Consider the following 16196-nt stretch of genomic DNA (forward strand, 5'->3'; position numbering starts at 1 on the left):
AATGCATATGCGGGAGATGACACACACACACACAGGTTAATCCTGTTGTGATATTGCTGGGACTACTTTGTGTATCCAAGGACTACTTTGTATGCCTGTGTATATAAGTGATTGGTGTGATTAGGCGGTCACTCTGGATCCAGGTGGCCTTGGAATAAACAGCCTGGAGTTAAGCTCCACCATGATAACATCTTAAACATGTGTACTCGTGGTCCTTCCAGAGTCACAACAAAGGTACAACAGGTACCGGACCACGAAGTACAACGTGCGGTGACCGGGGAGGACCGGGAGACCCGACACACACGGAGATGTGCGGTGACCGGGGAAGACCGACACCCATGGAGGTGTGCGGTGACCGGGGAGGACCGGGAGACCCGACACACACGGAGATGTGCGGTGACCGGGGAAGACCGACACCCATGGAGGTGTGCGGCAACAGGGGAAGACCGGGAGACCCGACACACACGGAGATGTGCGGTGACCGGGGAAGACCGACACCCATGGAGGTGTGCGGCGACCGGGAGAGCCCCGGGGGAGGCTGACACCCACGGAGGTGTGCGGCGACCGGGAGAGCCCCGGGGGAGGCTGACACCCACGGAGGTGTGCGGCGACCGGGAGACCCGACACCCACGGAGGTGTGCGGTGACCGGAAAGACCGGGAGACCCGACACCCACGGAGGTGTGCGGTGACCGGGGAAGACCGACACCCACGGAGGTGTGCGGCAACCGGGAGAGCCCCGGAGGAGACCGACACCCACGGAGGTGTGCGGCGACCGGGGGGGGGCTGACACCCATGGAGTTGTGTGGCGACCGGGAGAGCTCTGGAGGAGACCGACACCCACGGAGGTGTGCGGCGACCGGAGGGGGTTGGCGACCGGAGGGACCGACCACCCGCGGAGGTGCAGCGGCCGGTAAGACCGAGGCACTGCGTACTTACCCAGGCGCGTCGACCGTAGAGTCGGGACGGCCCTGGGCCCGAGGCAGCGGCAGCGCGTTCGAATTTGAGCGGCAGCTGCCGGGAGCACCTGTGGGCGGAGCCGGGGAGCACCTGTGGGCGGGGCCAGCGCCAGTGGCAGCGCGTTCGAAAAGTTGAACGGCAGCTGCTCGGGGAGCACTTGTGGGCGGGGCCAGCGCACCGCGATTACAGCAGTGCCAGCCCAGCAGTGGGAGCCCAGCAGTGCCAGCCCAGCAGTGAGAGCCCAGCAGTGGGACCCCAGCAGTGCCAGCCCAGCAGTGGGAGCCCAGCAGTGCCAACCCAGCAGTGGGAGCCCAGCAGTGCCAACCCAGCAGTGGGAGTCCAGCAGTGCCAGCCCAGCAGTGAGAGCCCAGCAGTGAGAGCCCAGCAGTGAGAGCCCAGCAGTGAGAGCCCAGCAGTGCCAACCCAGCAGTGGGAGTCCAGCAGTGCCAGCCCAGCAGTGGGAGCCCAGCAGTGCCAACCCAGCAGTGCCAACCCAGCAGTGGGAGCCCAGCAGTGGGAGCCCAGCAGTGGGAGCCCAGCAGTGGGAGGCCAGCAGTGGCAGGCAAATCATGGTGGTGGAGCATCTAGAGCCTACACTACGTTTAATCTACACAGCATGTCTTCTTGAGGGGAAGATATGGAACAAAATGAATATTTTGTGTTTAATGACCTGTGTAGTGATCTGTGTAATGAAAGCTTAATGTATTATATTTGATGCTTTTGTATAAATGTATATATCTGTGGAGTGACCACACGGAGTGAGTGACCACACGGAGATGAGTGACCACCCGGAGATGAGTGACCACCCGGAGATGAGTGACCACCCGGAGTGAGTGACCACCCGGAGATGAGTGACCACCCGGCGATGAGTGAAATTCCGCAGAGGAGTGACCACCATGATGGCGAAAAAAAGCAATGGTGTTTTGGTTTTGTTTGTTAAATATATTTTAGCCCTCGAATGGTAAAGAAAACAATTTTATATAAGACAAGGGGGATGTTGTAATATATAAGACAAGGGGGATGTTGTGATATTGCTGGGACTACTTTGTGTATCCAAGGACTACTTTGTATGCCTGTGTATATAAGTGATTGGTGTGATTAGGCGGTCACTCTGGATGCAGGTGGCCACGGAATAAACAGCCTGGAGTTGAGCTCCAGCAATGTAACCTTTTATACACGTGTACTTGTGGTCCGTCCAGAGTCACTAAAGGTACAACAGGTACCGGACCACGAAGTACAACAAATCCTGCTTGGGTAATTTTGGTGCATGGGATAAAATCAAACAGAGAAATTTGTCAGGTGTTGTTGGGTGCTGAGACTCTTCATTTCTACCTGTTCTGGCTAATCTACTCCTGCCCCCTTTCATCCTCTTTCTCCTTTAACCATAGTTTAGAACATCTTGCAATCACGGTCCTCCGTTTATGCAAGGCTTGCCAGAAAATCATTGCTCGGAATAGAAGCTATTGGCGCTTTATCAAATGACACAAATGACTGGCACAGCTCAAAGTAGTAGTGGCAGAATTAGATAACAACAGAATTAACATTTTACTCCGCCCTGCTCCCACTCTTGTAAGTGAAAAACAAACTGCCCCCCCCCCCATAGGTTAGATAACATCTGTAGACAGAGAATCAGAGTTAACATTTCGGGTTAATGACTATTTATTGGAACCTGCATAAACTTTGGATAAGAATTATATACAAATTAAACCCAGGTTATCCACTCACGTAGCTTTCGTAATCCATGTGGCAGCTCTGTTTCTGTATTGCTTTATCTCCTTTCATTCAACAACATTTCTAATGTTCTCATTTATTGATGCAGTAAGTGCTCCAGCACAAGTTCCAGCTTAAGATTTCTTAAACTCATGGCAAACTTGGTTGGAGCCACAGGTCTACCGTGTACCATCCTTTTCATGTATCAAGAAGTCTGATGAAGGCAACTGTTTGCAAGAAAATAGAAGGAAAGGCACGAGCAATGATTGATTAAATGGATGCAGTTACAAGGCAGCAATTGTAGCATGAGTAATCCACCTCATCTCTAGACAGCTTGGCTGAAATCAAAGAATCAATGTGGCAGAATATATTGTGCTAAAGCCATTAGCAGATAAACCAATCATTTCAGCACAAACCTTCCTTACAGAATGAATAGACTAACAATGTTAAAAGTAAACCCATCACACTGAGTTTTAATCCAGAAGTATCATTTTTTGAATAGAGTAATTTCCTTAATTAAGCAAACTTGCACAACTGTACAAAGCAAATCTGTAACCCTGAATCAACCTAAATCAACCAATAAATGCTTAAAATGAAAGAAATAGCAATCAGTTCAACACAAATTTCAGACTGCACAAGGTTTCAGTAATTAGTTCAGTAGAATTTTCTATTTTTTTTAAACCACATTGCTTCTCATGGGAACCTTAAATCTATTTATTTCCATTTACCTCTGTTGCTTTTCCAATACCTGACCTAATGTTCACAATTTCTCTTACTAAAAACAGTATTGGTTTTCAATTTGCCACTTCACACATCATTTAAAAGGTACAAACTCACACATACAACAAATACAGATTTCATAAGTTGTTCGGGAGGCATAATTGGGTTTCATATCGACCTGTTGTAGTTTTGACGACAGTTATAGAATGTTTGTTTCTTCGTAATGCAATGCAGCGCATACTGAGGGACAACAGCATCTTTCAGATCAAGGTAGAACGCGCAGGATCCCTCCAAATGCCTGCTCCAGGTGTTTCCAAACTTATTCCATTGTTCTGAGGATACATTATTCTGTTGGCAAAATGTTCTTGGAATCTTGCGGTCTTATTGTTATCAGAAATTATGTGCTAAGATCTATAACAAGATTTATTCCATAGGGATTTACAAATAAAAGATCTGAAGAAGGGTCTCGACCCGCAACATCACCCATTCCTTCTCTCCAGAGTTGCTGCCTGTCCCACTGAGTTACTCCAGCATTTTATGTCTATCTTCGGTTTAAACCAGAATCTGCAGTTCCTCCCTACACATACTACTTTAAGTTATAAATACAGGTGTGCTGGTGCCAATGGACAAATTAGCAAGAATCAGCATCTGCTCAAAAACAGAGCATTAAAAGACAAAATAAAAATGGGGTGGAAGGAATGCCATTTTGCTCAAAATGTAATGCATGATTATGCAAGTCAAAATGTTAACCATTGTGCCTGGACCAGCTCTTTGAAAAAGCTAAGATAAACACAAAAAGCTGGAGTAACTCAGCGGGTCATTCAGCATCTCTGGAGAAAAGGAACAGGTGACGTTTTGAGTCGAGACCCTTCTTGAGCATCTGCAGTTCCTTCCGACACACTTCTTTGGACAAGCTATCCTGTTCGTTTCAGTCCCCGCTCTTTCTCATGTCCCTCACATTCCTTTCTCTCCCATTCACCTACACTATGGTACAGTAGCCGATTAACCAACCAACGAACCTCCGAGCCCTTGACACAAGGGAGGAAACAGAGTACACAGATAAACCCAAATAGAAAAATGTAAAAACTCTACATAGACAGCATTCAAAATCAAGATCCCACCAAGGTGCCTGGAGCTGTGAGCAACACCAACCAATCGTCCAGTTAACACAGGTCACTTGGCACAATAAAATAGGCACACAACAACTACGGGCAACTAAAAGGGCTCAAAAATTATATTTACTAGGACCCATGTCTGCTTAACTCCAGAATTATATAATGTTTCTCCTATGCACATATCACCCACTTTCAAGTAACTTCAGTAAATACTATACCTTTTCCAGAACTATTTTCTTCTTTATCAATTATATTAGAAAATCAGAATTGTCAAGTCTACTTTAAAACAGAGACTACAACTACATTGCATTTTAACCAGACATTAAGCAGTTTTTAATATATTGAACAGTAGGAACTATACATTAACATTGTATTTTTTCTATTGTGTATTCAATTATGGTCTTATTTTGAAGATTTGAATTAAATTATTTAAATTGAACAGTTTTTTCTGTGCAATCAGCTTGAATGCAAAATTCTAGGTTTTAAAAAGGACTAACGGATATTGACCCGTTGGGTCCAAACCTCTCCTGCATTGGTCTAGCACCCTCCCCTCTGCTACTCCCACCCCTTCCCGTCCCCCTCCACTCACCCACTCCATCCCCCCTCAACCTCCCTTATCCCCCCTCCTCCCCCTCCTCACCCACTCACCTACTCCATCCCCACCCCCAACCCCATTATCCCACCTCCTCCCCTCACCCACTCCATCCCCCTTCAACCGCCCTTATCCCCCCCTCCTCCCCCCCCCTCACCCACTCCATCCTCCCTCAACCCTCCTTGAGGCAGCAGCAGCTCGATGGCAACTGTCACCTCATTCAGCAGCAGCAGCAGTGGCGGCTCAACGGTGATGGCCGTTGCTTTGAGGGGAAAGAAGCCCCGGCGGACAACCGCTTTGAGCGGGAAGAGCCGGCGACCAAATAGAGCAGTGGTGCTCCCCCCACGTGGGACCCGGAAGAGCGACCAATCAGGCGTTGAGTGGGAGGTTGGAGTCAATCAATCGACCCCACGTGGGGGGAAGCGGCAGAAGCCAATTAAGACACGCCACACCCCAGGTGAGGGGGGAGGTGGTAGAGCCAATCAAATGGCGATCTCAAAATGGCAACCCTCCCCCAACTGCGCATGCGCAGATCCGGCGGCCATCTTACCATTGTGATGCTAGATTAACACGTAAGTATTAGATCAACGGGCCCCAACTGCGCAGGTGCGGACCCGTTGGGTTCCCATTGTGACGTCGAACGCGGCTGACGGGCATGGCAAGTGGAAAAGCAATTTATTAAAGTTTAAAATGTGAATAATTTTTAATATATAACAACAATTTGAACGAAACATTCTACTGCACACTGCAGGCCAATGGTGAGTAAGGTGGGCCTAGAATTGTTGCGCTATCGTGCACCGTTTTGGCTGTATTTCAGCAAGCAAATATATATACAAACAAACAAACATACAAGATGAGAGTAATATATATATAGATTCACATTCATATATTTGTCGAAATACTTCAATGAAAGGATATGATAACTTTTCTCATGGTTGCAAAATAAACAAAGTCAAGAAAAGATTTTCAGTATTTCTACAGTCTTGTTGCAGTTGCTCGTTTCAATTCTGGTTTGTGTGCAATTATCAGGTACGATGAGTTCACAACTCCTGGTTGAACTATTCCAAATGGATTATGTTTTCCATTAGCAATACCTGATATGAGTTGTATGTTATGAAAACTCCGTATACTGAACATAACAAGCTTACAACTCAAAAAATATAACAATCAAGATGTACTCTTTTATAAAAATCATATCACTTAACAAATATGGGATGCTGTCTGGCAGGAGTCAACAGAATTTCATGGTCATGTGTTTGACAGGTTCAAGGAACCACTCCCTCAGTAATGTATGAATGGGCCAATCGCAACCGTGAACTCAAATCCTGGGATATCACACAAATGACATATTTCCAATCAGAAAAGAGAAAAACAGCTAATTGACAACAGGGCTAATAATGCTAAAATAGGGAATGAAATAACTTAATTCAATTACTTGAAAGTATTTTTACAATTAATTAATTAATACAATTACTTAATCCAATTACTTTTGTTAACAAAGGAATCTTGAAAGACTTTCTATTGCTCAGCCTATGTTCTTATTTCCTTGTCCAAATAGTTTATAAATAAATGTAGCCAACAATCACATCCGAATACACTGGATAACCAGAGATAATCGGTGATAATCTCAATACGCAGAAGCATTGTACTGATAGCTGACCACATTTTCATTAATCTGAACAGGGTGAATGCTACCATCCTAACAAGATGCAATTATTCCACTTGATGTCTTTCCCCAACGTATAGGTTTTGTATTTTTAATTTGCTGTTTTCATTATTTTAGTGCAAAACCAAAAAATGGCAGTGACATGTATTTATATCTTAATGCTCTACCTCATCTAAATTAATCACAATGTTAAGAAGTGAACCTTCAGATGCTGTGGCGTATTTAGGAAGAGCGTTGGGCAAAAGCTCGATTGATAAGATCAGTTTCCAAACGGGTAGAGTTGGAAATGACGACCATTCCATCGGGTCCCTCCAACTTTCTTTCTTTGAAACCTTGTACTTTATCCCCATGTTAATAAATTGATATCTCCTTCCATTCAGACATTTTATGGTTCTGTGAAGTGACCGTGATTGCATTCTGCATTAAAATATATCGTCCAGTTGCCATTGCATTGTGAACTCCCATCAGTCTGTGAGGACAGGATTGATGAGTGAATGGGATGCAGTCTGGGACAATAATAACAGGTATAACAGAGCTTTATTTGTCGTTCGGTACCGAAGTACCGAACGAAACTACATAGCAGTCATAGAAAAAAAAGAACACAAGACACATAACCCCAACACAAACGTCCATCACAGTGACTCCAAACACCCCCTCACTGTGATGGAGGCAACAAAACTTCCCCTCTCTTCCCCACGCCCACGGACAGACAGCTCGTCCCCGACCGACCCGCACAGTCCCCGCACCGGGCGCTGAAACGTCTCGCGGCCGAACCGGGCGATGAAAGGCCCGCGACCAAGCCTTGCGCAGCTAAGTCCCGCAGCTGAGCCGCACCAGCGATGTAAAGTCCCGCGGCCGAGCCGCACCAGCGGTGAAAAGTCCCGCAGCCGAGCCGCACCGGGCGGTGTTAAGCCCCGCAGCCGAGCCGCACCAGCGATGTAAAGTCCCGCAGCCGAGCCGCACCAGCGGTGAAAAGTCCCGCAGCCGAGCCGCACCGGGCGGTGTTAAGTCCCGCAGCCGAGTTGCACCGGGCGGTGTTAAGTCCCGCAGCCGAGCCGCACCGGGCGGTGTTAAGTCCCGCAGCCGAGCCGCACCGGGCGGTGTTAAGTCCCGCAGCCGAGTTGCACCGGGCGGTGTTAAGCCCCTGCAGCCGAGCTGCACCGGGCGGTGTTAAGCCCCGCAGCCGAGCTGCACCGGGCGATGTAAGTCCAGCGGCCAAGCCGCACCGGGATGTAAAGTCCAGCGGCCGAGCCGCACCGGGGGATGTTAGGCCCCGCAGCCGAGCCGCACCCCGCGCCGTGAGGAAGAGAAAAGTTCCCCACACCCACCCACCCACACCCACCCCCCACACACCACCACCCCCTCCCACACATACACAACCAAAAAAATATATATAAAAATCATCCCAACACCGACACTCAACCGCTGCCGTTAGGCGCCGCCTCTTGGTGTCCACATAAGTGAACAGCCTAATGAAACTCATCAACAAGGCTCGCATATCTAAAATTGTTCCTTGGCTGAGATACAAGGGACAACGGTGTCCATGAAATTGAGAATTACAAGGAGTTAATGCTTTCAGTAAAAGAGGAAATTGGCAAAGAACAGGGAAAAAAAAATATTGTGTGGAAGCCTCTATGAACTGCAGACCACATGGCTACAGACGGTTATTTACATTAGCAGATATTTAAAACATTTCCATAAAATAAACTGGCAATATGCATGTATGAGTCAAAAAGAATCTTGAAATACCTCCTTGGGAAAATACAGAAATCATACTGAAATAGGTTTGATTAAAACTGATGGGAAATCAATGTGCTACAAAGGGCTCTTTAGAATTACAAAGACATTCACACTATTGGAGTAGATAATAAAATTTGCGAGCAGAACATTTAGTCCATGCAACAATATAATGGAATGAGCAATTAATTTTTATCTTCACGTTATAATTATTTGATGCAAATATATATTAACAGGTTTCTTTATAAAGACTATAACAAAGCAGATATGAAATTCACATTTATCTAATCTATGAACTGGAATAGAAAAGGCCTTAATTATTTTGTTAAATGAAAACAATCTTCATTAAAAAAAAAATCATTTTAATACTGATTTGTTGTAAATAATTGCAATTTAAATATACATCAATACTTAAAGATATCTTTTACTTACTATTCAGCAAGGAATCTGGTGATCCCCATTTTACTGTGCTCTTCCTTGTACTCCAATAGTTGACTCACTGCATCCTCAAGGTAAGTGAGAACATGACTCTGGCCTGAAAATGAATAAATCAATAGCACGTCAAACTTAGCCTTCACATTCAATGCTTTCATTTAGTTTAATGTCCTAAACAATTTTCAAATGACCCAAACATCCTTTTCCCAGGGTGGAAATGTCCAACACTAGAGGGCATAACTCACAGATGACAGGCGGAAAGTATAACGGAGATGTATGGGGCAAATTGTGTTTTTTACACATACACACACACACACACACACACACACACACACACACAGAGTAGTTGGGGCCTGGAACCTATTACAAGGGCTTGTGGTGGTGGAGGCAGACACGATAATGGTGCTTAAGAGGCTTTTAGATAGGCACATGGAAGTGCAGGGAACAGAGGGATGTGGATCATGTACAGGCAGATGGGATCAGTTTAACCTGGCATCGTGTTTGGGACAAACGTTGTGTAATGTGATTACAATGAAAGAAATGCAGCTGACAAGGATACATTAAAATAAGTACAGCAACATTCTATCATCTGATGCTGGTGCTTGTTGGTGAACACATTGCCTAGACCCCAGGAGGTTTGCATCAGTCTGAGCTCAGTGACATGGTGAGACTTGCTGCGACTTGCTGAAAGTTCCAAATTGAACTCTCCCATGGCGAGATGAGTGGGTTTGGCTGCCGAAACTGTGAAAGCGAACTCCAGGCCATCTCCTACTTCCAGGTTAATTATGGCAAGCTTAGGGTGATAGAATAACCCGATCTGTCCAGGTATGAAAAGGCACCTTTTTACTTTGAAAGTCCAGTCCTCGGGTTTTCTGAAACTTGGGAGTTGACGAAAAGCCAGATCCAGGTATCTGCATTTGCTGTACTCCATCACATGCCACCAGGAGCTGAATTAAATCACACCTTCAGCCCCTCAGGCAAACTTGCTGCAGTTTGTCCGACACAGTTTGCAACTTCAGATGATCTCTCTCTTCTTATCTCACGCATCATCCCACCAAAATCCCCAGAGACCCACTGTGATCATCCAACCCTTCACACAATCTCCACGTCCCCTGCTCCTCAGCCACACATCCACCCACAAACTCCTCGCCTATATCCTCATAGGCAAAAAGATGGATGAGAAACCCATGCCATGCTCACTGTTCATTGGCTTGGATTCATGTAAAACATGCACAAATATTAATTCATCCATCCACATCTAAAATTAAATAAATGTTCAAAATTAGTCCGCAGTATAAATTAAGACAAAATTTCTGGTAATAATTAAAGTGGCAGAGTAAAAGAGTGTTTTTTTTCATTCCTGGAGTAAAGTTTAGAACTACTCTAAATTAAAATTAAAATTCAAATTCAAATTACTTGGGATTCTGTTTTGCATTGTAGTCCCATTCAAAGTTTAGACCGTGGAACTACAATGCAAAACAGAATATTTTTAAAAGTAACTATTTACAATATATATTAATGATTTGCATGAAGGAATTAAAAGTAACATTAGCAAATTTGCAGATGACACAAAGCTGGGTGGCAGTGTGAAATGTGAAGAGGATGCTATGAGGTTGCAGAGTGACTTGGACAGGTTGGGCGAGTATGCACATGCATGGCAGATGCAGTATAATGTGAGGTATCCACTTTGGAGGCAAGAACGGGAAGGCAGATTATTATTCGAATGATGTCAGGTTAGGAAAAAGGGAAGTACAACGAGACCTTGGTGTCTGCTAACATCAGTCACTGAAAGTAAACATGCAGGTACAACAGGCAGTGAAGAAAGCTAATGAATGGCATGTTGGCCTTCATAACGAGAGGAGTTGAGTATAGGAGCAAAGAGGTCCTTCTGCAGTTGTACAGGGCCCTGGTGAGACCACACCTGGAGTATTGTGTGCAGTTTTGGTCTCTTAATTTGAGGAAGGACATTCTTGGTAACGAGGGAGTGCAGCGTACGTTCACGAGGTTAATTCCCGGGATGGCGGGACTGTCATATGATGAAAGAATGAGCGACTGGGCTTGTATTCACTGGAATTTAGGATGAGAGGGGATCTTATAGAAACATATAAAATTATTAAGCGATTGGACACGCTAGATGCAGGAAACATGTTCCCGATGTTGGGGGAGTCCAGAACCAGGGGCCACAGTTTAAGAATAAGGGGCAGGCCATTTAGAACTGAGGTGAGGAAAAACTTTTCACTCAGAGAGTTGTGAATTTGTGGAATTCTCTGCCTCAGAAGGTAGTGGAGGCCAATTCACTGGATGCATTCAAAAGAGAATTAGATAGAGCTCTTAGGGCTAGCAGAATCAAGGGGTATGGGGAGAAGGCAGGAACAGGGTACTGATTGTGGATGATCAGTCATGATCACATTGAATGGATGTGCTGGCTCGAAGGGCCGAATGGCCTACTCCTGCACCGATCGTCTATGTATCTATGTAAACAAGCCCAAGAATAGTGGGCAAATGAAATAAAGACATGCTGTACTGGGGGGGGGGGGGGGGGGGGGGGAGGGGTTGAAGGAGAGAGGGGTGATACTGTTCTGAAGCAGGAGATAACTTTGCCGACATTTGACTGTGCTATATCTGACCTGGCAGTTCAGCAGGCAGGTGCCCATGAGTCCCTCTCTTGATAAGTTCATGTATTAAAGCTTGGGAAGGAGGAAGCTTCTGCTCTGATTGATCCCTGTAAATCCATGCAGTACAGCTGTTGGCATTCCAATGTCATGTATAGGCTTTATCTTTGGAACCTCCACAAAACCCACCCTCATCAGGATTTTAACATTTCAAAACCTCCCATCTACTTCATATTTGCATTCAAGGTCGTTGTTATCAAGGAATTTGATCAATTAGGGAAAATAACTAACAGTTATTGAAATCAATCTAATAGTTTGGAAATTGGACTGAAAAGTGAAAGGAGAAGCTGCAATCAAGTATAAAAATACTGAACTCGAGTGGGGCTAACATCACTCATTTGAAAAGAATCTGATCCCAAAGGATCAAAAAGAGAAACTGAAAGGCGGGAATATATGTACAGTATATGAGCAATGAACAACCTTCAAAGGGCAAAAGCTTTCAGATTTAGAGTTTACAGGTATAAATTCCCATGAGAAGGGAAGGACGGTATTCAACTTCAGGCTAATCAGAATCAGCAGGAGGGCAAGATTGCAGGTGGTTAGAAGCACCAAATTGTGGAAATAATAGGTTACAATACAGGAAGAAGCCATTCAGAATTATAGCAAAAAGTTAAATTAAGTTATAGCACCGCATTAATTTCCTAACTCTTTAAAGTTCAAGAAGGTGTTGTAATACCTTATTATTAACATATTCATTCTTCCATCTAATGAACTTCAACCACCTGGAGTTCAAAGACACAGCATAAATCAACAGAAGCATGTGCACTGTTGTGGCAGATACCAACAGATGTACACGGAAATATCATTTAGCTTTACATCCCTGTTACAGTTGTACTCACTTGCTAAAAGAGAAATAGCCACTGTAGTGATTAAATATTGGAGAGGTCGTCACAGAAGCATGAGGCAATCAGTAGGTGGATGGACCTTAACTAAATATGTTGCAGCACCATTATCTTGTACGCACAATTTACAGTGGTAAAAGGGAAATATTAATTCCTTCACTTTTACTGCAATTGCAGTAAAATGACCTCTTGTTAAATAATAGTGCAGAATGTAAAGCTTGAAATGGAAGATATTTACAAAGTTGATACCAGTATAACAATATAAATCACAGGTCCATCAATGGATGCATTCTAACATGCTGTACTTTTTATTCAGAAATAATATGTTTGTTTCTATCCTGAAATGAGCCACTAGAACTCTGAGGATTTCCAATATCTGTCCACTTGTTTAAAAATCAGCCCCACTGTTCACAAACTCAATTGCACAGGAGGTTTCACTCATCCTCTCAATGTAAAATGAACGACATCAGCACAAGCACGATACATACACTCTTGTTGAGTTCCCATTTTCCTGCATTGTGACCTACATTTTCATCCGGTATGCTTCATCCTGAGTGATCATTTAAAAACCATTCAATTTACTGCTTCTAGCCCCCATTTAAAAACCTCTCAAAACTACCTCTTCACACAGAATTTCAATCACTTCCTGCGATTATTTTGTACCTCCTATTCAACATCTCTCCCTCCCACCTACAGCCTTGATATACTTTGCGTTGTGAATTTTGATTTAAAAATCAAGCTATTCTTTCTGTTTGGGACAACCATATAGGTAGCATGCTGATAAATCTTGGAACAGACACACGGTCAACTATGGCGCTGGGGCAAGTTTCCATATGTACATTAGTGTTTCCTTGTCGGAAACCTGCAGGTTTGGAGGTTAATTGGCTTCTGTAAATCGCCCCGAGTGTGTAGGATGAGAAACTGTGTACGGGTGATCATTGGTTGGTGCGGACTCCGTGGGCTGAAGGGCCTGTTTCCAAGCTGTATCTCTAAACTAAATTTCAACAAACTCCAATTTACAGAAGCCAATTAGCCTACAACCATGTAGTCTTTCGAGTGTAGAAGGAAACCTGAGCACCCGGAGAAAACCCATGCAGTCACAGGGAGAACGTACAAAGTCCTTATGGACAGCACCTGTAGTCAGGATTGAACTCAGGTCTCTGGCGCTGTAAAGCAGCAACTCTACCGCTGCGCCACTGTACCGCCGTTTCCATATCAGCTGTGCAGCTGCAAGAATTTCATTGCTCTGCTTCGAGACATATTAAAATAAAACGCTTTTGACTCTTAATAAGGAATGGACAATAAAGTGTAGCCTCGCCAACACCACTAATATTCCAAAAGGAAAACCAGTCCTGCAAAATGCAAGGTAATAAAACTACCAAAAACATCCTAACAAACAAAAAGAGAGATTAGAGCATCCAAATTCTCCAAAAGCAAATTGCTAGTTTATAATTGACTATTACAGCAGGGCGGAAGTGTATTCTGTTACCATTGTGTGGTGTGCATTTTTAAAACATTTATTTAGTTCAGGAAAAGCATGTAGAACAAGGTAAGATGTTGAGTGTGCCTAATACTGATCAGGAGTATTATGCATTCAATGTGAAAAACATTCCAAGGCATGTATTATGGAACTAAAATCCTTGCTATTCATTTACACTGCTGACTGGATGCTTATCTGACCATATGTGCAGTCAGACACATTCCAGAAAATCTCTTTTTTTAAACTTTTGCTTCGTCTCCACCTTGCTGGAATTAGACAAATCCTAGGACTTTTCAAAAGAGTGCTATGAATAAGTGTGAACATTGCAATTAGTGTAATGCCTGGAAACAAAAAAAAAACTCATGCCTGGAAGGAACCAGTAGCCAAAAATGTAATTGATGCCATCATTTTCGCATTCACAATCAAAGCAGGTGGACTTACTCATGTGCATAATCTTAGAAATCCAAGAGCACAGCTTTGGCTGCCAGGAATTGCAGCACAGGCTCACAACAATTTTCTGTCCATTAATTTTCACGGCACAGTTGTTCTTTCTGTATGCACAATGGAGGCATGACCATGAAGTGGTTGGAAAACTATGTCAAATATGCATTGTGTTAGAAGCTGTGGGTTAAATTTAAACTTAATGGGTTAATTTTTTTTACATGTTCCTTCTTTAAATTGAAATTTTAACATCCATATTAGAATTATGACCACAAGTCTATATGGTGGAGTTGGAACAGCTAAAGTGATTTGTCTGAGATGATGTATTTTAGACTTTAGAGATACAGCATGGAAACAGGCCCTTCAGCCCAACGAGTCTTTGCTGATCATAGATTACCCCATACACTAGCACTATCCTATACTGGGGTCAATTTACAAAAGCCAATTAACCTATAAACCTGTACATCTTTTGGAGAAAACCCAGACGGTCGCAGGGAGAATGTACAAACTCCGTACTGACGGCACTCGTAGTCAGGATGAGACCCAGGTTTCTGGTGCAATAAGGCAGCAACTCCACTGCTGCGCTGCCCCAGTGAAGCCAAATTGTGGTTACGGAGTCTTTGTTTCAAATAGAACATGATTGAAACTGAAGAGGAAGCTTTTGTTATCAGTGAAGCATATTGCACAACAATAGAAAATATCCAATTAGAAAAAGAAACTATTGAAAAGAGCAAAGGTAACTGACAATCACAGCATAGCTAACAACATATGCTCCTGAGTTACTCCAGCTTTTTGTGTCTATCTATGCTCAGGATATGACACACACGAGGACCCGGATTAAATAATTAATCGCAGTCGCTACATTGTCAAAAAAGGTTTCTTTGAAATAGCTCAAACTTTAATCATCATCTTTGAAATCTCTGAATGAACTCTGAGCAAATTGCTATTCGAGTGCATCACATCTTGAAAGCTCAGTGTAGAGTAACAGGATTCAACCTACACGAAGCTTATCATGTTTCTCCCTTAGAGCGACAATGTGGAGAGGCCTTAATGTTCATAAATAATCACTGGTGTAGATTTCCTTCCTGCCCATTAGAACTCCTTCTGCAGCTGTCCTTATGTTTCCACTGTGCATCAGACCCAACATCTTGACAACAGAACAACAAGGTGCACCCTTCAGCATTAAAACAGTCTCATTAAAACCTGTTCATGTGCACCACCCATTGTTTACAGCAATAATCATCTCCGTGTAGTCCTGATAAAGCACTTACACAGGGAGGAAATTATATTGTCATGTTTGAAAGATCCAAGTTGGAATCAATTTCCTTTATTTAAAAGGAAACAGGAATTCAATGTTTCACATTGATGGTTTTGCTGTTTATGCTCGGTTTGATTCACAGATTACAATCATACAGGGGTCACCATTGTAAGGGAATATCCACAATACCATAGAGACTAAGGTTTATTTTCTTCAATACAAGAGACATATATGATGTCTAAATATATAACATAAATTTAACATAAAAGACAACCATACACAATCCCTGCCTAGGATTCCTGATATGGAGCTCAATGGATTGTATTTTTCTACTGCACATAAGCAATTAAATATAATTAAGACCCACTGCATAAGTTACAGAACCTGCTCATGAAAATGGATTAGATTTAAATACAGGTCCTGCATGTTGGAGAAAGGAGAGACTTGTACATTAATGCAAAACCCAGTTTACCATCTTAGCTTACAACATCAATCACCTGTGACAGATGAGATAACATTTCACCTCCAACTAAACTGAAGACGTTAATAATTCACTTTAAAGTAGGCAAA

The 16196-nt window shown here is 43.7% G+C and overlaps 1 protein-coding gene across 1 annotated transcript in view; it reads right to left on the minus strand.

Annotated features, from left to right (window-relative positions):
* The window catches only part of cstpp1 (centriolar satellite-associated tubulin polyglutamylase complex regulator 1), a 129329-nt gene that overhangs the window by 92485 nt on the left and 20648 nt on the right, over positions 1-16196 (minus strand). Inside the window, exon 2 of the mRNA XM_078415466.1 lies at positions 8931-9033. Coding sequence (XP_078271592.1) covers positions 8931-9033 — 103 coding nt within the window. The remainder of the gene's footprint in view (positions 1-8930; positions 9034-16196) is intronic.

This window comes from Rhinoraja longicauda, chromosome 18 (assembly GCF_053455715.1).
Source record: "Rhinoraja longicauda isolate Sanriku21f chromosome 18, sRhiLon1.1, whole genome shotgun sequence".
NCBI classification, from domain to species: Eukaryota; Metazoa; Chordata; class Chondrichthyes; order Rajiformes; family Arhynchobatidae; genus Rhinoraja; species Rhinoraja longicauda.